Raw genomic sequence first — 23865 nt, 5'->3', positions numbered from 1 at the left:
TTTTAATTGCAAATGTTTTTGTAGAATTTTAAAGGGTGTTTATGCATTTTTGAAAAAGAATGATTATTTTACATCAGAGGGGGGATTCCTTTTAATCAAGAGATTTTTTTTCTTCGATTGCTTCATTCGCTAATCAGCAAGGTTACGGTAACAGGGTCACATGGCGAGTTTGGCAATAAACAATAGATTTGCTATTTATTTTTGGAAGCTACTTTTCATGTAATTTGGTTCCCTTTTTTGTTTATTTGGTGAAACAATTTTAATTGAAAAAAAATACATCTGCTTCACTCGCTAAAGGGCTGGGTTCATAGGCGGATTTAGGACTGAGTTCCTGGGGGGACAGGATTTTTTTTTTTTTTTTTGAGCAACATTTTGAATTGCCCCCCCCCCCCCTCTCCCATGTTTTGGTCTGTTTTCCTGTGATGCATAAGGCCATGCTTTACTCTTTTTTGTCTGTCATTTTCATTAATGTGTGTTTTCATGCTGTCCTTTTTGAACTGATCTTAAGAGAGGTGACTAGTATCAAGAGAGTGACGCAGTGCTCCCTTTTAAGTGGGATATAGAATATCTCCAATTTTAGGGGGGTCAGAAGAAATTTTGCAAAATGGACATAAAATTCTGCAGTTTGAAGCCTTATAAAGGTTAATTGGATAAACAACAATCTCGGGAAAAAAATAAATATTTTTTAAAAAAAGTTTTATGATTTAAATTTTCTTTGTGATGTAAGTTAATACTTTAAAAGTAATGGTGTACAGATTTAGAAAATATAACATGAGAGTAACATACTACTTTTTATAACAATTCATAATTTATGCACTTGATAAGAAATAAAATAGAGGCACACTTTATTTAGGAATTTCAAAGACTTGTCTAATTATTTTCAGGTTTGGTTGGTTAGATTGGGTGTTTTGGCACAAGAGCCCTAGTAGGTTATACTGCGCCAATTCTTTTCAAGGATTTTAGAACATTTAATAATTTAAAGCACCTCATTTGCACTTTCCAGTCTCTGAAAATGAGTACTAGATTATACAGTTGTACAGTATTGTTCAAACTTTGTAAAGAAAACAGCTATTTTAAGTTTAAAAGAAAAATTAAACTATAGAATTCTCTCATTACAACAACTTTTTTTAAATTATATAAGCAGTGCAGAAAAGGAGAAGAGATAGTGTATCATTTTTTTCCTGGTTAAACTGATTAACAATATGCAGTAGAAGCAAGATGAAAAACTACCAATACAAAAGAATTTCCAAAATACTGCATTCGGGATTGAATAAATAGCAAGATATGAAACATGTGAGTCACAAAAATTTTTTTCTAGTACAGTAGAAGACCATTATAACGCACACCTTGTTACCAGAGCTTTTGCGTTATACAGGTTTTCGCGTTATATAGATCATTTCACAAATTTTGAAACTAATATTCAGAATACATCTATATATTAGCACTTCAGAATGAGTTGTATCTGCAATGAGTATTAAAGCACCAAAATTACAATTAGTTGTTCATAAATAAATATGTTTCACGATCAAAAGAAAGTGCATTATCCTGCACTTCTGCTAGCTTCATGGTTTGCATAACAGCTGCATTTTCAAGAGCCATCTGGTATTTTCTGTTTACTATGAGTACTAATTTTCAATTTAAAAGCTTTGAATTAAGATGGAAAGATGAAAAACTTTCAAAATTTAATTTGCCTAACAATTTTTATTTTTGCAAAGCAAAACAGAGGAATTTTTTAAACTTCAAAACCTATTGTTTACTTCTGAAAAGTAGTGCGGTTTATAGAGAATTGCGTTATACAGGTCGGCGTTATAACGGTCTTCTACTGTAATATATTACAAACATAAGAACCATGGTTTTTATACTTTTGATGTAGGATGTAGCAAGGAGCTGAATTTCACATATTTTGGCATTCCTCCCCCTACCATTTGTTAGAAATTTTAAAATTTAAGGTTTGTAGCCACACGTTTCCAAATATTCAAGGCTTTCAAGCACTTGAAAATGAAATTAGTTTTTTCAAGCACTTTCCATTTTTTAAGGAACAAATCATGCAATTTTTTGTGAGTTAAGACCAACTTCAAAGCAGTGACCGGAGCTATAGCTTGTTTATCTTATAGGCAAATCCAGCCCTATATGTAATTCACTCTTACCTGCAGATTTTTGTAATTTTTACGACAATTCGTCAGTTTTTACGGTTAAAGGATTTTTACAATTTAACCAATCTGAATGCGTGAATCCAGAAGGTTCTTCAAAATCTTTTGTCTGTAACAACATGAAATATCTAGTTTTTGAAATCATGCAAATTGAAAATAAACATTCTGAAAAGAAAGAAAACAAATCATTACGAGTAGATAGTTCTGTTAGCGCAAATGGGGCAGGGATGGGGGGATCCCTTTATTTTAGGTTCTGATTTGTAAAAATAATCGTCAATTATTATAAGTGTTGCAGCCGAATGCATAGCTCCTTTAGCCTATATTTCCATTTATATACTTGCCCAAACAGTTTTCATTCCAAAATAGTGAATTTAGGCATATTTTCAGCACCCTAATGACAACTGTACTATTTGTATTTGTTTTTTTTTTTTTTTTCTCCCATCAGGAAAGGACATTCGCTATCTCTTCATTTTCACTGAACTATTCAAAAAAGAAAAAAGAAATGATTTTTTTTGTTTTAAGATTTTGGAAGATGTGTTGTTACTATTTAAAGTCCTCTCAAAACTGGGGGGCATTGCCCCCTATAAATCCACCCATGCCTTTCTGAAATAGCCAAAAAAGAAAAAATAATAATGATTTTTTAACAATTTTTGGAAGATGTGTTGTTATTACATAAAGTCCTCCCAAATTTGGGGGGGAGGCATTGCCCCCCTCTGACCCCCCATAAATCCGCCCATGGCTGGGTTCCGGTAGCGTGGTCGCTTGGCAAGTTCAGCAATAACAATAGTTTGAGGATTATATTAAATTTTAAAGCAACTGTATGTGTAACTTAATGTTTTGGCGAATCACTTTGAAATCCAAAGAAACGTTTGATTTGTTTTTAACCGAATGAAATACACCACTTTTTCTTTTGTCTGATGACAATATTTGAATGTCCCATTTTTTTTTTCTCTTTTATTCAGAAAATCGGTCAGAGTTTGCTTCGCTCACTAACAGCTGGGTAATAATAGAGTTGCAGAATTATTTTAATTTTGTAAGATTCTTTTTGATGTATTGCTTTGTTTATTTGGCGAAACATTTTAAATTGCAGAAAAAACTTCTGTACTTGCCAAAGGGCAGGGTTATGGTAGCATGGTTGCTTGGCGCATTAAGCAATGAACTATACAGTTGAGGATTATTTTAAGTATTAACGCAACAATAAATCTAAATGTTTAGGAGAATAGTTTTTAATTACAAAGAAACGTTAATAGGTTTTTTTGAAAAGGTGTGTACGCATTTTAATTAAAGAAAAATTAACATTTCACATCAGTGGAAGAGGGGAGGACATCTGTTTTTTGTATTTAATTGACTTCCTTTAAATTCTTAGCTGGGGCATCGCTGTGCGGGTACTGCTAGTGTAGAACAAAGAAATACGGAGTTTGTAAGGAGCGTACGAACCCTGTTGACTTTTTATTTAAAACGCATTTTTTTCACCATTTCCTCGAAAAACTGAAAAGTTTTCTCCCCCCCCCCCCGAAGAGTGGGGACTTTTAGCATGTTTACTTACTAACTACCCTTAACAATATTCTGAAGTCAAAAATTATCGCATATTCCATTCAAGCTACAATTTGTTCATTGACTGGACTATTAAAGCATATCTGGAAACATTTTCTCAGGCAATTATTTTTATGTTTTGTTCTATAACAGCTGGCGCAGACAAGAAAATAGGCTGGGCATTTGGACTGGGCTTAGAGCGGTTGGCCATGAAAATGTTCAGTATTCCTGACATCAGACTGTTTTGGAGCAAGGATTCTGGTTTTCTATCTCAGTTCAAAGAAGAAAATATGGAACTGCAAATCAAATACAAGGTTGGTAGCTTTAATTGATAACAGGGCAACAGTGATTTTGGTGCTGGAGTCTTTGAAACTGATTTCGTATGAATTTAGTACCACGAGTTCAAATATGACATCAGTTTCTGCCCAGAAGCTCTAATTTCAAAGATATAACATTTAAATATACACAAAACAGGTTTAAGTTACATCTATAGATCAAATAAAGCACAAAACAGGGATTTTTTATTCATATTGTATTGTACAAATAACAAGATTGATTACCAAACAGTCCAATTAGGCTCTTGGACATGTGTCTCTAATTTTTAAGAGCCACAAAATGACTGAAATTGTAGTAGTCTTACTTAAGAAAACTTTACCTTAATTTTCTTAAGTTCTCTAATATATTTACCTTTTTTACGTGTACTGAGTGTGGGATACTCCGCATCCCAACAAATATAAGAGTGTTAAAACACCTCAACACCTCTGAAATGGTGGTTCCCCATTAATGTTTATGTTTATAAGGTTTGACTTCTAAGGACCCCCCAAAAAATGTTTATTTCAGATCACCTGCTATATTAATCAGGCCCAGAAAAAATATTGTATACAAAGATCCAGCTCATTGCACGAAGTGAATATACAGTTGAGAAAAAAAAGTATTAGAACAATGTGAAATTTGTAGTTTTCAAGGTAATAAAATTGAATAAATCTAAAAATTTAATACCAGTTAGTATTTATTTAAATAGTGCAATACCTAAGCATAAAGAGTTCGAAATAAATACAGTATTTTTAAAAAAAAGTATTAGAACAAAAACCAAAACTTGCAAATTACAACGTGACATCATTTGACTTTCAAAGTTTCTCTCATACATGCCAAGGGCAAGTAAAAACAGCGTTTCCTTTGCTGACATTTAGTTTAAAATCGGTTCTGTGAAATTTTCTTGGCATGGCACCAAAAATAAAAGAGGTTTCAATTGCGAAAAGAGAACAGATAGTTTATCTGTATAAAAGTGGGAATATATTCCGTGAAATAAGAAGCATGTTGTGTGTGCGTGAATGTATTTTTGTGTGCAATTCATTATTCTTAAAAAGAAAAGAGACTTGTGTTGTTGATAACAAAGACAAGATCAGGAAGACCAACCAAGTTGACTGTAAGGGCATCAAGTGGTCAAAGATGCTTTAAAAAATCCAACAGGAAGTGCAAAGATGTTGGCCGCTAATATTGAATCAATATCGGGAAAGATTGTTACAGCTGAGACAGTAAGAAATGTTTTTCATAGCCATAGTATAATACAGGGGTGATTGTGAGTTCATCAAAAAATACCTGATAGTTTCAAAGCGAGAACGGGGGGGGGGGGGGGGGCGGCAGGGTTGGCAAGGTTTTGGACACTACGTTAAAATCCAGGGTAAAAACCCTGGTTTTTTACCGTCCTGTCCAAAACCCTTGTGTCCAAAACTGTCCGAAAGTGTCCAAAACTATATTTTCAGAAAAATTGCTTTCTGTGAGAAAGCATCAAAAACAGAATAAAATGTATCAAACTAATTTTTTATATTGAACATTTACTCAATGGAGAACATTCAACTTATTTATGCAGCTGATTTGAATCTAGTTGCATAGAAGTTGAATTCTTGATCAAAATTTCAATTTCTTCTCATTGTTTTTATTTATTTATTTATTTTTTTTTGATAATAGCAACCAAATTTCAATATGTTTATGCATGTGTGCAAAAACATAGGGCACGGTTGGCAAGTTTTTTATCATCCTGTTCAAAGCCCTAGTGTCCGAAAGTGTCCAAAACTATTTCTTGAGAAACTATGTTTTATGAGAAAATATCAAAAACAGAACAAAATGTGTCAAAATTATTTTTTTTTTGACTATTTAATATATTTATTCAATGTGAACATTCAAGTATAAATATATATGTAGTTTATTTATGCAGCTGATTTTGATTTAATTATGTAGAAATTAAATTCTTCATTAAAAATTTCAATTTGTATGCAGGAATTTTTTTTTCTTCCATAAACCAAATTTTTCACATTTATGCATGTGTGCAAAAGAAAGTGTTCAAAATTCAGTGCAATAATTGACTTAAATGCAATAAGTTACAATTTTTTGTCGTGTCAGAATGCATTAAAAAATATGAACTAAAAAAAGGGATAACTCAAGTTTTACAATATAAGTGTTAATTCATCAATTTCTTGTTCTTTAATCTATGATTTAAAAAATAACTTTCGTTAAAACATCATGTAAAACTTATTTGCAAAAATCATTTAAAAAATTAAGCTTTTTTTTTTCACCTAAATATTGCACACATTTAATAACATTCCTTTCAATTATAAATGGAACTGAAATTGGTTGTCTTGGTAGTGTTGTGAATTTCCTCTCATAACTTTACCAACTGTTATATAAGGAAGTTTTTATGTAGTAGTTATTGCCGATTTTTTCAAGTAAAATATTTTTTTTAAATAGCATTTAAGGAAAAAAATATTATAAAAAAACTCTTTAATTAAACCTTGGTTATATCTATATTTATGCATTACGAATATTGCAGTCAATAAGACTTGATTAGATTACACCCCTTTAACTTTATCATAGTTTTGGACAGTTTTATACAGTTTTGGACGGTAAAAACCACCTGTCCTGTCCAAAACTGGTTTTGGACAGTCCAAAACCCAACCCTGGGAGGGGGGGGGGGGGTAATCACTTAAGTAAATCCCTATTACTTAAGTGCACCTTTGCCATAATATTAAATAGTTCTGAGTCAAAATATTGTTTGTACATTTGATTAAAATTTTTAATGGGTTACAAAGTTACTTTTGAGCTGGTGTTATACAAATTATCTTGACATTTGTCCATCTTAAGGGATAGGTGTCCATCTTAAGGCTCTTGCAGGTATATTTGATGTTATATAATTTAAAAAAATTGCGGAGGTAGGAAGATAAAAGCATAACAAAAAAAAAAAAAAAATCATAATTCCGGTATTTTCGGACATAAAAATACCGGAAATACGTCCGAAAATTCGGTAAAATACCAAAACACAATCACCCCTGATAATAGGATGACGCCATTTATTTTGGAAATTAATAGAATCAAACGACTCGAGTCTGCTAAAAAATATAAGAGCAAAACAATGGATTTCTCGAAAAATTTTATTTTTTACAGCTGAGACAGTAAGAAATGTTTTTCATAGCCATAGTATAAAAGGAAGACGCCCAAGGAAGAAGCCATTTATTTTGGAAATCAACAGAATCAAACGACTCGAGTCTGCTAAAAAATATAAGAGCAAAACAATGGATTTCTGGAAAAATGTTATTTTTTCTGACGAAAGCAAGTTTGAAATTTTCAAACCAAACCATATACTCAGTTTGGAGAAAAAAGGTGCTGCTTTAGAACCGCAAAACTCACTGAAAATGGTAAAGCATGGAGAAGGTAATGTCATGGTTTGGGGATGTATGGCGCAGAATGGGGTTGGAAATATCCATTTCATTGATGAGAAAATGACAGCTGTCATAAATCAATGTGTTACGGCATCATTTGAAAAGTAGTGCCAGAAAATTAGGACTAGAGAATACATTCTTCTTTCAACAAGATCAAGATCCTAAGCATACCGCCAGGGGTGAGCTGGTTGGTCCTCGTCCTGCCCCTGGATAGCTGTTTTTGTTAACGGTGAACTGAACGCCAGCACTCCGTTTGGTGACCGGAGCAGAATAGTCCCAACGTAGTCCATGCGTGTCGTAAAGAGCGACTAAAATGGATACCCAGTCTAAGGTGTGAGGCACCGTGCTGATGGATGAATGGCATCTGGGTTTTCCTGATGTCTCAAACGGTTCCCTCGAGGAACCAGGCGAAACCTTGTTGTATCCAGCCTTGCACCTGTACAGGGAGGCTATGCGGGTGTCGACGTTTTTTCACCTCCCAGTTCTCAGGTTCTCTTATGGATAATTCAATTATAAATAAAGAAACAAAAAATGATTTGGAAAATAAAAACAACAAAAAAAATGAAGGGTTGGGTTCTTCTGCTGAAGGTACCCAATCAGCCTGTGAAATGGCTCCTATGGAGCTGGATCCTGGCGCAAAAGGTGCAACAAGCAACCTTGCTGTTGGAGGCGACGAGGATGCAGTTCTGCAATCTGGCAACTCTGCAGTAGGGAGGCAGGGTGCACCTTCAAAATCACAAAAGCGCAGACAAAAGAAAAGAAAGCAGGCACGGGAGGTGAAAGCTACTGGGCCAGCCCATTCCTGAGAAGGTTGGTGGAACCAAACGGCTTCGGTCGGAGGTTTCAACCCCTTCTCCTGCTCAACCTACCACAGCTAAAAGAGTGAGGACAGGTCACTTGCCGACCTATGCCCAGGCAGCAAGTATGTTTAAGATGGCTGTCATTAGAGAAACCTATCCAAGGGAGAGGTTATCCCAAAATGAGGCGGAGAGGATCCAACTCGAAATCCTCAAAAGAACGGATCTGATCCCCACTGGAGAGCATACGCCAAAAATCCAAAGGGCTGTCGCACATGCTGGTGCATTGATTGTCCATTGTGACAATACTGAGACCACTGTGTGGCTCCGGAACATACTCAATGGCAATGTTGAAGTTGTTGGTGATACTGCACTAAAGGTTGTCTGGGCTAATGAGTTACCAAAGCCTATTAAAGTTGTCTTCAAAACCAAGGATGTCTTTACTAGAGATGCAGGAGTGTTGCTTAAAAGAATCAACAGATTAAACCCTGAGTTGAATTCTGAGGAGTGGCATTTCATCCACCAAGTGGAGGAACAATACACCATAAGATGGATCTTTGAGATTGATCTGGAGTCTGCTGAAGCAATCAAAAATGCTGATTATGGAGCCTATACTGGCCTTGATCGTGGTACTTTCAAGATTCTGAGTGATCCCAATGTCAAGACTGGTGTGGCCCAAGTGGAGTAGGCTTCTACATCAAAGGAGCAGGGTCCTCCTTCACAGGAGGAAACCCCAAAGGTAAGCAACTCTGAAGAAGAGAGTACTATGCTCTCTTAGTATGTTAGAAATTGACTCTGGCTCTGATGAGACTCTCACGCCTACTTCGCCTATGTCGCAGGATGAGACTTTATTTGAGTTTAAAGGGGTGGTGGCTGTTAAGCCTCTTTAGTATTTATTGGGCTTTTGCCCCTTCTCTCTTTTTTTTTTTGCTCTATTATGATTATGGGCATTAAAATAGCACAGATTAATCTTCACCATAGCCGTGCTGCTTCTGCTCTTTTAAGTAGGAGGATGGCTAGAGGCGATTTTGATATTGCATTGATTCAGAAACCTTGGACCAGACATGGTAAAATCCTTGGTCTAAATGTTAAAGATCATAAGTTGCATTATGATCTTACCTGTGCTAGACCCAGAGCCTGCATTTTTGTTTGCACTAGGTTAAATGCACTTAATCTCATTAAGTACTTAGACGGAGATAATGTTGCTGTCAGGATCACTTATGGAGATGATGGACATATGGAAGAAATTATCTTTATGTCGGCTTACTTACCTTTTGAAAAAGCAAGAACCTCTCTCTGAGAGTGTGGAGGCACTCATTGAGAATTCTAAAAGTAACAATAAGAAGTTCATCATCGGTTGTGATGCCAATGCTCACAATGTTGTTTGGGGCAGCTCTGACTGTAACAAACATGGTGATAACTTGTTGGAGGACATTTTAATGTATGACCTTTGTCTTTTAAATAAGGGCAATGAACCTACCTTTGTTACATGCAATAGGAAGGAGGTTATTGACCTTACAATCTGCAACAATTCTTGTGTTGATCAGGTTACGGATTGGAAGGTATCTGATGAAACAACTTTATCTGATCACTGACTAATCTCTTTCTCTGTTACAGGTCTAAAGAGACCTACTTTCCCTTTTAGGAATCCCAGGAACACCAACTGGGAGGCCTTTAAGGAGGACCTCAAGTTGTCAATTCACGGTTTGTCTGGTAAGTTTAATTCATTATTGGATTTGGAGTTGTCTGTTGACCAGTTGCAACGTGCCATTCTCCAATCCTAATACCAGAACTCTAAGGCTAATGTCACTGACTCGCCAAGGTTAGTTCCTTGGTGGTCTAGAGAGATCAGTGACCTACGTAGCAATGCAGAAAGCTCAACAGAGCTAAGAAGAATGGTGATTGGGGTACTTATAAAAGCACCCTCACTGATTAAAATAAAGCCATCAGGGATGCTAAATATGCTTCCTGGAGGAATTTCTGTGATAATATTAAGGATGTTCCTGCTATGGCCAGAACAACAAAATTCATGACCAGAGACAGGAATTGCAACCTAAATACACTAAAGCGCACTGATGGTAGCTTCACTGAATCTGGAGGTGATACCCTAGCAGAGATGCTAAAGGTCCACTTTCCCGGTTCAAATGTTATAGATGGCCCACTCCCTTCAGCCACATTACCTGTTAGGTGGTGTACAAAGCGCAAATGGGACTGTGCTAGAAGCATTGTCACTTATGAAAGGGTTCTTTGGGCAATCAACTCATTTAAGTCTTTCAAGACTCCTGGTATGGATGGCATCGTTCCTGCCCTTCTTCAGAAGGGTATTGAGGTTCTTGCCCCTGTACTCTGTAGGATTTTTAGAGCTTGTATTGCTTTCGAGCACGTTCCAACTGCTTGGAGGCATCCAAGCCAATAACCAAGGTTATCTTTATACCAAAAGTTGGAAAAGATAACTACTATGAGGCTAAGTCTTTTAGACCTATTAGTCTCACCTCCTTTTTATTGAAGGCTTTGGAGAAGTTGGTTGAGAGACATATTAGGGAAACGGTATTGAAAGTCTCCCCTCTCCTTCTCAGCATGCTTATCAGCCTGGCAGGTCTACTGAAACTGCCTTATAGGCCCTGTTTATGCATACTCCAGCTTCACCCCGGGTTGAAGCGGAAGGTGGATAAAAGGGGGATTGCAGCCGGGTTGATGGGAAGACCCGTTTTTGTCAAATCGTGGATTCTCCTTTACGTTCCCATCAGTCCATGTGCTTTACGTTCCCGTCATTGTACATTATCCTTTTTTTTTTTGTGTGTGTGTGTGTGTCTTTTTTATAGTTAAATTCAGCATTAAAAAACATTGCAGAACTTTTCTGATAAGAAATAGGGGCATAATGGGTTAATTACTCATCACAACTACACTGTGAATAATATTATATTTCAATATGAATCCTATTATTTCATCCTTTTAATTTATTACTTGAATTTCATAAATGTAATCAAAAATAGCTTGTGACAAATGCAATAGCTTTTACTAATTTCGACTGGGGATCATCATTGTGAGAAGTAGCATTAATCAGCAAATTGTGTAAAGATATGTCTAGATCTTCTAAATCTATTTCTAAATTAAAATTTTTGCCTTTTGTGATTGTTTATGTCGTGGCCGCACTTAAGGGGTGGGTTTTTAGGGATCCAACCCCTTCCAAAATTTTCACAACTGTTCCGAAATATGCTTTTATTATACTTTTTTCTGAAAAAATTGTTTCAAATTGATTTATTTTTATTAATTAATTTTATTTTGGTTTTTAATTTCATTTAAAAATAAAATTTTTATTGACGAATACATATACAGAACTTTATCCCCAGTAATTACATTTAATTTTACTCCTTGTGGGAAAAATCCGCCAATAATCCTTCAATGTAGGTGGAGGGAATTCCCTCCTGTATTGAACGCGGCTTAAAGCCGGGTTGGATGCATAAAACGGCCTTATTCCGCGAATCCGGGTTGAATCCAGTTGCATAAACAGGGCCATATAGTCTCTCCTTTATTTTGGAGAAGTCTTTTAAGGACAAAAAGTTAGCTCTGGCTGTCTTCCTTGATATTGAAGGTGCCTTTGATAGAGTCCCTGTTACTACTATCTTGAGAGCCCTTGCCAGTAGGGGTATTGATGTAACTATTGTTAATTGGATTGAAAATCTGTTACGGTATAGGTTTGTCTATGCCTCTCTTAGTGGTGTCGATTTAACTGTTCACGCAAATGCTGGACGTCCACAGGGTGGTGTTCTTTCACCTATCCTTTGGTGTCTTGTTGTAGATTCGCTGCTTGAAAGCATTACTTCTGGCCTTTTTTGCTGTGGATATGCTGATGATGTAGTCATTGTGGCCAGAGGCAAGTTCTTAGACACTGTCTCCTCAATCCTATCATATGGTTTAAAATGTGTGGAAAGATGGTGTCATTCTGAGGGTCTTGCTGTAAATCCTCTTAAGACCACTATGGTTGCTTTTACATGTAAAAGAGCAATCCAGGTGAGTAATATTACTTTTTTCGGACAAACTCTCAGCTGCGCGGACGAGGTCAAGTATCTTGGGATCTATTTTGACTCCAAGATGAACTGGAAGAAACACTTCACCCACTGTTTGGCAAAGGCTAATAAAGTCCTTTGGTCTTGCAAGAGAGCTATTGGTAGAACCTGGGGGCTCAGCCCCAGGGTTATCCATTGGATCTACAAGATGGTTATCTGTCCCATCATTACGTATGGCTCGATTGACTGGTGGTCAAGAACTAAACTTGACATTGCTAAAAATGAGCTTAACAAACTCTAGAAGTTAGTCTGCATAGCCATGACTGGCTGTATTAGGAGAACGCCTACTGCTGCGCTGGAACTACTTTTAGGTTTATGTCCGCTCCATATGCGGATTGAAGCTGAAGCTTTCTTGTGTATGGAGAGGCTTAAACGCTCAAATCAATGGAAAGCCTACTCTCGTTACCTTTCCTGGAAGTACTATGATGAGGATGTACTTACTCATCCTCTTTCTGGCCAGCCAAGTGACTACATGCTTGGCAAGTATGCTTTTGATAAGCCATATCAGGTTATCTTTCCTTCTAGGAGTGACTGGAGGGATGTTACCTTATCTCATGGTAAAGATTGCACTCTCTGGTACACCGATGGTTCTAAGATGAATGAAGGGGCTGGGGCATTTTGTCCCGGTGATGGTATTGAATATTCCTATCCTCTGGGCAAGTTTACTTCTGTTTTTCAGGCTGAAATTTATGCTATCCTGGTGTGTTGTGGTATTTGCCTGAGTCATGGCTATAGAGACCATTGTGTTCATATATGCTCTGATAGTCAGGCTGCTTTAAACGCACTCAAGAAGGTTGTTATGACATCCCACATCGTTTGGGAGTGCTATAATTTGCTCTGCAATCTTGCAGAGCTGAACAAGCAGAATGGGACTATTCGGCGCGGTCCATTTCAATACGACCTGTTCAAAAATCGAAATTGTCAGCATGTAAATCTGCTAAACCTTGCTTCAAAATTCAAGATATCTTTTGTTTTAAGTTTTGTAAAAAGTTTTATGAAGTAATATTTTTAAAGGTGTATTTTGTTTTCTTTTTTATTATTAGTTGATAACATGTAAGTTTAAAAACATCTTCATAATTTTTCGAAGTAGATAAGTTAGGAAACAGCATTGACATTTTTCTATGAAATGTAAATATAAAACTCATTCAATTAAAATTGATTTTTTTTCGTTGCTGATCATTAATTTGTGCACTTACTTAAATATCTTTTCTATAAAAATTAAAAAATGTCAACTAATAATAAGATGAATTTTTTATTGGAAAAAGTTAACGTGTTGAGAGACTCGCACGTAACATTGCTCTCTACAAAGTTAAGTTGTGTAGTGTGCTTTAAATACAGGATATACAAGAAAAAACTTTATTATGTAAAGATTATTATTATTTATTGCTTTTAAGTTTCGTAAAGACTAATATAATGAACAAAATATACTTTAAACTTTTTTTTAAATAAAAATAAAATATTTTGTGTCTTTTTAGTTCCTGTAACTGTTCTATAGCACTAAACTGTCGACTGACTATTTCGTAACAAAAAAAAGGCAATAATAAAAAAAAATAATAATAATAATAAAACTTTAAAAAAAAAAAAAGTAATTTACAAAAAATTTATAAATTGATTACAGAAAAATAATAGTGTTTAGAACTAACTTTAAAAAAAAAAAAAGATTTTTTAGTCAATAAAAAAAATCAAACATTGCCCTAAATTTACCTTGATGTCCGTACATGGGCTTGTAATAGTTAAGTCGAGCTTTTTGGTTAGTTTGAAACGTGTTTTCACGTGACGAAGACTTGTGAAATTATTTCCAATAGTTGCTACAACAAAGAAATAATCACCACAGAAACACAAAACGGCTCAGCATTGATTCAAAAAAAAATCGACAAAGAGGTAGGACTGGTACTGGCATTATTTGCTAATTTTTCAAGATATTTTCTTTTATGTTATCATAGTAAAACATACGTGGATCACATATGCTCCCTCTTTTCCCCTGCTGTAAATTTTAAAATAAATTTTAGCTTCTAGAGCGCTAAATTCACATTCTTCTTTGAGAAATATTTTTCCTTCTTTGAACTAAAATTTCTGAAATTCATAAAGTTCAGAATGCAAAAATCTGGCGCCGAATCGTAACAAACCCCTGAACAAGGTTACCCTTTGCTGGGTACCTGGACACTCTGGAGTGCAGGGAAATGAAAAGGCCGACTATCTTGCTCAGAATGGTTCTGATATCCCTTTTGTTGGCCCTGAGCCAGCAATTGGGATTTCGAAAAATCTTATTAGAACTGCTGTTTTTGATATTTTTGGTAAAAAACAGTATAATAACTGGCGCAACCTTGATGGACAGCGGCAGGCGAAAGAACTTAATAGAGGTTGCCCTAGTATTAGGGCAAAGGAGCTCTTAAGTCTGAACCACAACAGCGTCAGAAGAGCTATTGGCCTCCTTACTGGTCACTGTACCTTGAAACGGCATCTTACTATTATGGGCGTGTCTGATGACACGCCCATAATAGTAAGATGCTTGGCTCTGCTGAGCCCCCCTCTCCTTCATTTCAAGCATACCGCCAATAAAATCAAAGAGCGGCTATTATATAACGCTCCCCAGACACTAGTAACTCCACCACAATCATCCAGATCTGAACCCAATAGAACATCTGCGGCATTTAATAGATATTGAAATTTGAAAAAACCTCGATAACAAGCAAATTAAGTTTGAAACAGGCTTCGCAGGAGGCATGGAACGAAATGTCTTTAAAAGTCAAATGATTTGGTAGAATCTATGCCGAGATGCTTAGAAGCAGTAATTGCAGCTAAGAGACTCTTCATACTAAGTACTAACTATACATTTCAATTAGTTTTTTTTTTTTTTTTTTTGATTAACTATGCAACAACTTGATGTTCTAATACTGATTTTGCAATGGAAACTTGGTTATTGTAATTTTTAAAGTTCTATTTATGTTAAACTTTTATTTGTTACAGAATGATTTTTGTAAGAATTTCACATAATTTTTTTTTTTACTTCCTGTGGATTCATTTTATTACTTATAAAGTACAAATTTCCTATTGTTCTAATACTTTTTTTGTCAACTGTATGCGAGCCAAGAACTTACAAATTGACCTTAACTTGTTGCACGTGTTTACTAAACTTGTCAAACTTTTACTGCATCTGCACACTCTTACTAGACTGAAGGCTGACAATAGGGTGAATATGCCAGAAGCAATCCTTGTTTAAGAAGCCTACACTTGCTTTAGAAGTGCGCAAAATGTAGTTAAAACTGCACATTTTAGGTAAAACAGCAGCACTTTCTAAAAAAGTAGAGCTGCTAGAGAAAAACAAATTTCATATTTCGATTCAGAGCCTCAAACAGATCTAAAATCAGTTCTCAAACTCTGGGCACCAAAGATTAAAAAAATTTTTTGTAGCCCTGTGTAATGAACTATATTATTTATCAAATAAAATCCTTTTATCTGAATGTGTATTATTTCTTTCCAGCCTATTAGTAAATACCCACAATGTACAAATGATATTTCATTTTGGGTGCAAGAAGGATATCATCCTAATGACTTTTATGACCTTGCAAGAAGCATAGGAGGTGAAATCATAGAACAAGTGCATAAAATTGATGAATTTTTCCACCCAAAGCACAGGAGGCAAAGCTTTTGTTACCGTATTGTATACAGACACATGGAAAGAACTCTGTCTCAATCAGAAGTTAATAAAATTCATGAAGAAATAGCAAATGCAGCTGTGAAATTTCTCAATGTTGAAATAAGATAGTGTAAGTCATAAAATTACTGTAAATAAAAATATTCTACAGAGGTTGTTGACTGATGATAAAGAAAAAGCACACTATGAGAGCAAGTGAAAACATTTATTCAACTACTTCTTATTTAGCTTTTTTAGGAGCAGCTTCTAAACTTTCTGCTGCTTCCTTGGCTTTCTTTTGTCTTTTACCCCACAACCTGGCATCAGCTCGAGCAGTGCGCAACGTTGCAAAAGCATTGAATTTCTTTTCCTGTGCAGTAGGTACACGTGCTTTCTCTCTGGTATAATGCTTCTTCACAGGCATGATAACTCCCTTTAGTTGGGTGGCCATCTTAACTTCTTCCTCCTACAAAAAAAAAATTTTTTAACAGTAAGTATTGCATTTATATAATCCCTTATTTGAGCATCTACATACATGCTTGAACATGATTATTACAGAAATCTATTACTCGATTGAACAGAAATTACACCAAAAAGAAAAGGATGATGAAAACCCTTAACACGAGCAGCAGGTAGTTCAATTGGTTAGACACATCACCACATTTAACTCTGATAGGACAGGTTTATCATTTTTTAAAATTGGTTTTTGGTCTTTTTAAATGACTTCCCACCAAGTTCACCACAAATGTCCGTAATTTGAGTTTAAGGCTTCAGCTTCTACATTTTTTTTTCAATTAACAGTACCCCCCTTTACATGACTTATGACAGCCTAATAGTTTTAATACTTTAATTTCAGAAAATTTTGACAGAAACTTCGGACTCCCTTTTTAATTAAGTCATTCAAAAAGACAACCTAAAAGTTTTAAGACAATTACAAATATTTTTTGGGAGAGGGTCCCAAATACCCTTTCTCTTAAGTTATTTTAGTATAGCCTCAAATAGTTTAATATAGCCTTTTAAACCTCACCCTCTCCACTTTTACATCATTAAACAGGGTTCTTACTCAATTTCCGAAATAAAATGAAGGAATTTTGGAGGAGAAAAATGAGTTTTGAAGGAGTACTAATGTGCTGCCCGTAAACAGGACGACAACAAACTATGAAAAAAGTTCCCTGACTTTTCCCTGATAAATTTCACCAAATTTCCCTGATTTACGTTACCAATGATAATGGTTTCCTTGCTTTGCCCTACTTGAAAACCTTTGCATTTTAAATAAAATGCAGTGTTTATAATAATATTCTAAGCTGTTAAATAAAAATATATTTTAAAAAGATGTTCCTTTTTTTTAGTAAAAAAAGCACAATAAATTATTTACAGGGAAATATAGGAAATCTAAAACAAATACTTCACTTCCAATAACCAGTTAACATAAGAATTCTAAGAAATTATTATAAACACTCTGAAAGAAATATCTAATCATGATACAACTAAAAAGTTTATATGGAAATAATTTTGAACTCAATTTTCAAGCAGTATAATTATTACTGCAAGAATAACAAGTAATAGTGGAAGTATAGAAGTAATGTAGCTTTACTTACATAAATAATAGACACATTTATGTAAAACAAATTGAAACATTTTAACAAACAGTCATATGGAGCTATTCTCTAATCAAGAACTTAGGTTTCAATGAATGAATACAGCATTTTAACTGTTAAAAAACAATAAAAATACTCGCTTATGCACACAAGGTAACTCAATTTCAAATGATTTCCTTACTTGTCAGGGGAAAAAAAATCTTAGATTGCTTTTGTAACAAACAACATTGAAATACAAAGAACAATCAAATTCAAAATATATTGTATATATAACCTGGTTTTAAAATAAAATAATTTTAAAGTCTGAAAAAAAAACCCTTTGTATGAGTTGAGGCGACAGCGAATAATACGATGGCAAAAAAAAAAAAAAAAAAAAAAAAAAAAAATTCAAAATGCGTATAGTATGCTAATTACTTCAAGACAATGAGTAAAGGCAACGGAGCCGAGGTATTAATGACGGCTTTCTCTTTGCCTGTAGGATTGTTTATTTTATGTAACATGGAACGCGTGAAAGGTAAATTTTAGCTACATAAAATAAGCAACTTCACAGACACAGAAGCAATCATAGGAAGTTCATCCTGTATTTCATTCGTTAAGATTCAATACTTTGACATTGAGGAAAAAAGATGCACAAATATGCGGCAGTGTATAATTGCACCTCATTAATTTTACATTTTTCTAAACAGACAATTGGCAGAAGATGCGTAGGAAACTAAGGTACTTAATTTTGCAAACCAAAAAAAAAATAAAACATTTTTTCCCTTCATTAAATTCATTTTCCCTGAATTTTTGTTATTTTTTCGAAATTCCCTGATATTTCCCTGATCTGTCGCCACCCTGGTAAATGATGTCACCCTTTTTTTTTCTTCAAATATTTGACCCTTTCCTTTTTCAAAGTGTCACTTCATTTTACTCCTCCTTTTGTCACATGTAATATTTTTCATAAATATACTGTTATAATAACTGCATGATGTTACTTTTTGTCACCCTCTCTCTTCTGCTTGTCAATTTAATGAACCCCTCTCAAGGCATAACATCACTTGTGGACGTTACAATATCATAACCGCGATTTGCTAAACATTTTTTTTTTAACACAATCACTTCTTAACATAGTACATCTGCTTATGTATTTCTAAATATTTAAATAATAATTAGAAAAACTGACTTTTGCAGATGAGTGTTGTGGAGAGAAAAGCACAGCCAAGCACCATTTAAGCAGTTTACTTTATTTATGATATGTCTTAGTCATCTAATAATATTTTCACCTTCAATTTTTATAACTTCTATGATCAATTTGTAAATCACATCTTTATGAAAAAATACAGGAGACTACTACATTAAAATCGCCTTTATACCTTCGCCCCCTGTGATGAAGGTAAGTTGTGTGGACCGAAATACATTAAGTTACAGTCATAGAAGCAGAGTTGGTAAAAAACCGTTTTTTTTTTTTTTTCAAAAAAAAAAAAAAAAACTTTTTTTTTTGTTTAAACCAGGTTTTTTTGGTTTAAATACTATTTGCGAGAAAAACAATTAATTTTCGGAAGGTAATTAAGGTTCCATGTAATTAACAGTTATTCAATAGTCACATTATACCTTATTTCTTGATTAATTACTATAGAACAAGAGATAAGAACAAAATCTTGTAACTAAATTAAATAATTAAAATAGCTTTCTGCAGGGAAATATTGATTGAAATGTTTGACTTGATTAACATATTAGTATGCATGTATATATAGACCCTTTATGATACGAAATGGTTGTGATGCGTGTTAAGATAAAATATAATGAAGATCCAAGAAAAAAACTTTATAAAACCAACATAATATGAATAATTATCGAATAAAGGTAAAAGTTATATTTTTTAAGCATAATCTTTTCAAAAGAACAATTTTCATATTTTTTTCTTTCTAATCTTACATAATGCTGATTTTTATATACACAATGTCGCAAATATTGAAGTAAAGCAAAATGTACAACAGTACATGATTGAACAGTCAAAAAATCGATTGCTGTTGTACTGACAAAGTTTTAAAAAAAAAGTGCTGCTCTATATTCGACTCCGTTCTTGTTTTGGAAAGACTTGGAAAAGATATCGACTATCGCTAAAACAAAGAACCAAATCAAAAATACAAAAATTGGTGTAACATGGCTGAAATTACAGCTTATTTACTGGCATACATGTTGTTGCATCCAGCATTGAAGTTTAAAAAATATTAAATGCAAACTCTTTAGAACAAATAAATGTGTAGCAAATTCTATTTCAAGAAATTTTTTTTGCCAAAAACGTTATATACGTGAAGTATAAACTTTTTTTTTTTAAATTTGATTCAAAAAATATTATTTGTGTTCACCTGCAGAACAAATCTTAATTTTTAGGTGCAAACAATTAAGTTAGACTGTTGATTACCTTACAAGTCAAAGTTAAAATTCCAGGAAAGTGCAAATAAATGAGCAAAAATGTCACACCCCTGCAACAGGAGTAAGCAATATAATGGATTGCATCTACAATAAAAGATTCAATCCTTAGTAAATCTTAACTAATCATGCAAATTAAGCATAATGATGGAAGTTGACTGAAATCTGCTTTATGGCACATATATGAAATAAAAAATATATTAATATTTTTTTTCGATTAAAGCTTGTAATACATTTTGAAGAAGCAACTTTGCAATTTTAGTATTTATCTCTGCAACTTAGCTAGGAACTTAGCATAAATGGAATTTTACTTTTTTCAATATGTGTGGGAAAATCAATGTAAACCTGTAAAATGGATTTTTTTTTTGGCTCTTTTCAAAAAAAAAAAAAAAACCAATTGGTTCAAACCATGGTTTAAACCAACATGGTTTAAACCAAACAACCCTGCATAGAAGACTGTAGTCTTAAAATAAAAAAGAAGGAGTTCAAACCAAAATAAAGGAGTTTGAAGGGCCCTTCAAAAATATTTCCTAAATGAAGGAGTTTTGAAGGAGCATACAAACCCTTTTAAAGACAGCCTAAACATTTTTGAACCCCCCCCCCTCCCTTTTTTAGAGTTTACAGAGGAGAAATCCTGAACCACTCCTAGCTTCAAAACTGGCTTGAAATTAAGTTTTTTGATTTTTTATTCTGGAGCCCTTGAGCAGCCTTTTTTCGCAAACTCGTGCTACCGTTATTTTTCTTGCTTCCTCTCTCTCTCCCCTATTTCCTTTCAAGCAAGTGTTAGATTGAAAGTCATTGGAGTTTAGTAATTCTTCAAGTCTTAGAATAATTTACAAGAAATGTCAAAGATGCAGGAACAGTTGCCCATCGGTGTTACAAACCAGCGTGAAATATGCCTCAGATTCTTTCCAGAATTATCGTTCTCACTAAAACCTTCAAAATCCCTGATAGTTCCCGTTTTACCTGGCACGCGGACACCCTTTGATGTGGCAACATTTTATCCTGCCAGCAATCACACTCAACCAGTTATTCAGATTCAACTAAGATAATTTAAAAGGGCATATAATTTACATTTATGGGTGTAAAGTTTGCAAAAAAAAAAAAAAAACGCAAATGAGAAAAGATGATCGAAAATAGCAAGTAAAAAATAAAGACGGATCAATTTGAAAAATCAGCGAGAATAGCGAGCAACTCCGCAGCCTGCAATGCAGTGAGCTGGAAAAAACAGAGCTACCTAAAAGAAGTCAAATGGCGTGAGTCTAAAAACCACTCCTCCAAAAGCACGTTGCAAACAAAACAAGCCCATGGCGGAAAATCGAGAGAATGTCTATGTCAATTCGTGGTTATGGAAAAGTTCACATTGAATTTTCCCTGATTTAAGTTCACCAAATTTCCCTGAGTTACGTTACCAATGATTATGGTTTTCTTTCTTTGCTTTACTTGAAATCCATTGTATGTTTGTATAAAATGCAGTATTTTAAACATTTTAAGTTGTGTAAAATTGTTGAACTAAAGATAAGTTTTAAAAAAATGCTACTTTTTTTAATAAAATGGCAAAAAAAAAAAGACTTTTTTTTTTTGGGGGGGGGGGAACCTACAAGACAGTATATTAAATTTTTATACATGGAAAGATTATAGAAATTAAAAAAAAATAAAAACTTTACTTCCAGAAACCACTTAGCATAAGAATTTTAAGAAACTATTAAAATTACTCGTAAAAACATATGTGTATTTATGATAGAACTAAAAAGTAATTAAAATTATTTTGAACTAAGTTATCACAATATAATAATTGTTGCAAGAATAAAAAGTAATAGTGAAAGAATAGAAGTAATGTAATTATTCTTATATAACTAATTGACATATTTATGCAAAACAGATGAAACCATTTGACATCCATTCATAGAGAGCTTTTCTCTAATCAAGAACATAGGTTTTAATGAAGGAATACAGCATTTAAACAATAAAAAAAATGAAGATATTTACTTAAGTACACAAGTTAACTCTATTTCAAATGATTTCAGAATGTAACAAAAAAAAAAAAACTCTTAGATTGCTTTTGTAACGAAAAACTTTGAAATGCAAGAAAAAAAAAAGCAAGTAGTTAATTTTAAAATATATAAAAGAATACAACTTGATTATAAAATTAAAGAATTACTTAAGTCTGAAGAAAAGAAAACCTTTATAATCTGCGGTGACAACAAATAGTATAACAGCAAAAAACAAAGTTTTTTTTTTTATATTGAAAGTTCAATTTTAGCAATTGAATTGAAAACCCGAAGAAGTAATAACTTTTAAGCTTTTATAATATTAATTCAAAAACCAAAATTTCTTCTTGAAATCGTGATTACAGTACTTAATTACTTCGAGACAATGGAATAAAGGCAAAGGAGCAAGACATTAACCTATTAAGCGCCGCTATATGAACCACATTAGATATACTTAAGTTTTCATGTGTTTGGATGTTCAATACACATCTCTAATCATATGTAGCTGGGAGACTTGGCATTTAATGGGGATAACATACATATTCCTGTCACTATGTTGATACTTGAATAATTTCTGGCTAAATCCAATTAGAAAAGCCCTAAAATCCTTTTTATGTAATGAATACAGCTAGTTATTGGTACTTTAAATGCATATTTAATATATTCAAGCTTTAAAATGTAGAACTTTTAAGTTTTCATGAGACCCAAAGTTATAAATTGTGGGCACCCTTGCAACAAAAGCTGTGGAGGCCAGCCCCAGGGGCTAGCAGTGTACATTTACGTCAATAAATATTAGTATCTAGTTATTTTCAATTTCTTGAGCCGTTCGGCCCCTTAAGGACGTCTCCCCCCCCCCAACTGCCCGTACATAACTCCAGCTCTGGTTTTCATTCTTGTTTCATTCCTTCTTCTTATACATTTTTGTTCAAAACGGAACTTTTCCCACATATTTTACTACCTTTTAGCAAAAAGCCTTAGGATTCTTATACACAAAAAGAGAAGAGGTAAGTTTTTTTTTTATTTTATTAACCATGTCGGGGATCGAGCGATGGTAAATGGCAATGACCCGAAGCACTATATAAAATGGCTCTTACAAAATGAAACTAAGATATTTTTGGGCTCCATGACTGTATTTGTGTCATTGTAGGCAAGGGTTTTTTTACAGTTAACATTTCGACTGCTTCATAATATGTTTGATGACATGATTTATGCATCATCATAATGTTTTTAGAAATAAATGTCTAGCATGCTTGAAATTGAGGAATTATCAACGGTTTTAGTTTCTCCGATTTCATCCAACAAATTACGATAAATTGAAAAAGTGTAAATTGTGACAGTTATCGCATTATCTGTGATCTAAGCGATTTCCATTAAAACAAATTTTTCTCAACTATCTGAACAGAATTTGGCAATTCACTAACAAGTAATACTGCACTCATCTTGTTTTAAGCTTAAATGTACTATTTTAATACTGTTTGAAGCTCGTAGCAAAGTCGAAAATTCTAACTATATATTTGATTTCAAAAAAAAAAGTGAAGAAATTTCTCTATTGAAATTCAACCTCCCTTATTGAAGGGGGAGCCCTCAAGGAGGAGGGGAGGAAAATATTTTTATGGGGGGAAGAATAGTTTTAAAGGGAATTTTAATCTTTTACAGGAATCTCGTGATCTGTAGAAATTCAGAGAGATGCGTCATCTTCCTTAGGGAGGATTGGCACCCCTGTTATTCCAGAACTTTTTTCTAAAGGAGTGGAATGTCACTTGTTTTGATAAAAGCACCTGCTCTTGACCTTGAACAACAAAAGAGTGTTAACAGTGAGAAAATACAAAGGGGGCTGTAGCTTGGACAGGAAAAAAGGGGAGTTCATTCATACAGAATGGGTTAGGAATGACTGGCTCCGCTAATCAGAACATGCCAAGTCTCCCATTTTGGGACTTCAGTAAATAAAGTCCAATCAAACTCCTTTA

The 23865-nt window shown here is 34.0% G+C and overlaps 2 protein-coding genes across 2 annotated transcripts in view; one reads left to right on the top strand and one right to left on the bottom strand.

Moving 5' to 3' along the window:
• Nucleotides 1-16124, top strand: part of LOC129231288 (probable phenylalanine--tRNA ligase, mitochondrial) — a 43276-nt gene extending 27152 nt beyond the window's left edge. Inside the window, exons 4-5 of the mRNA XM_054865580.1 lie at nt 3837-3997; nt 15742-16124. Coding sequence (XP_054721555.1) covers nt 3837-3997; nt 15742-16026 — 446 coding nt within the window. The 3' untranslated portion in view covers nt 16027-16124. The remainder of the gene's footprint in view (nt 1-3836; nt 3998-15741) is intronic.
• LOC129231300 (60S ribosomal protein L13-like) overlaps nt 16102-23865 on the bottom strand; it is a 31359-nt gene continuing 23595 nt past the window's right edge. The window contains exon 4 of the mRNA XM_054865591.1: nt 16102-16360. Coding sequence (XP_054721566.1) covers nt 16136-16360 — 225 coding nt within the window. The 3' untranslated portion in view covers nt 16102-16135. The remainder of the gene's footprint in view (nt 16361-23865) is intronic.

This window comes from Uloborus diversus, chromosome 1 (assembly GCF_026930045.1).
Source record: "Uloborus diversus isolate 005 chromosome 1, Udiv.v.3.1, whole genome shotgun sequence".
NCBI lineage: Eukaryota > Metazoa > Arthropoda > Arachnida > Araneae > Uloboridae > Uloborus > Uloborus diversus.
Note: the sequence above shows the minus strand (reverse complement) of the source record. Positions and strands in the feature narration are given on the sequence as shown.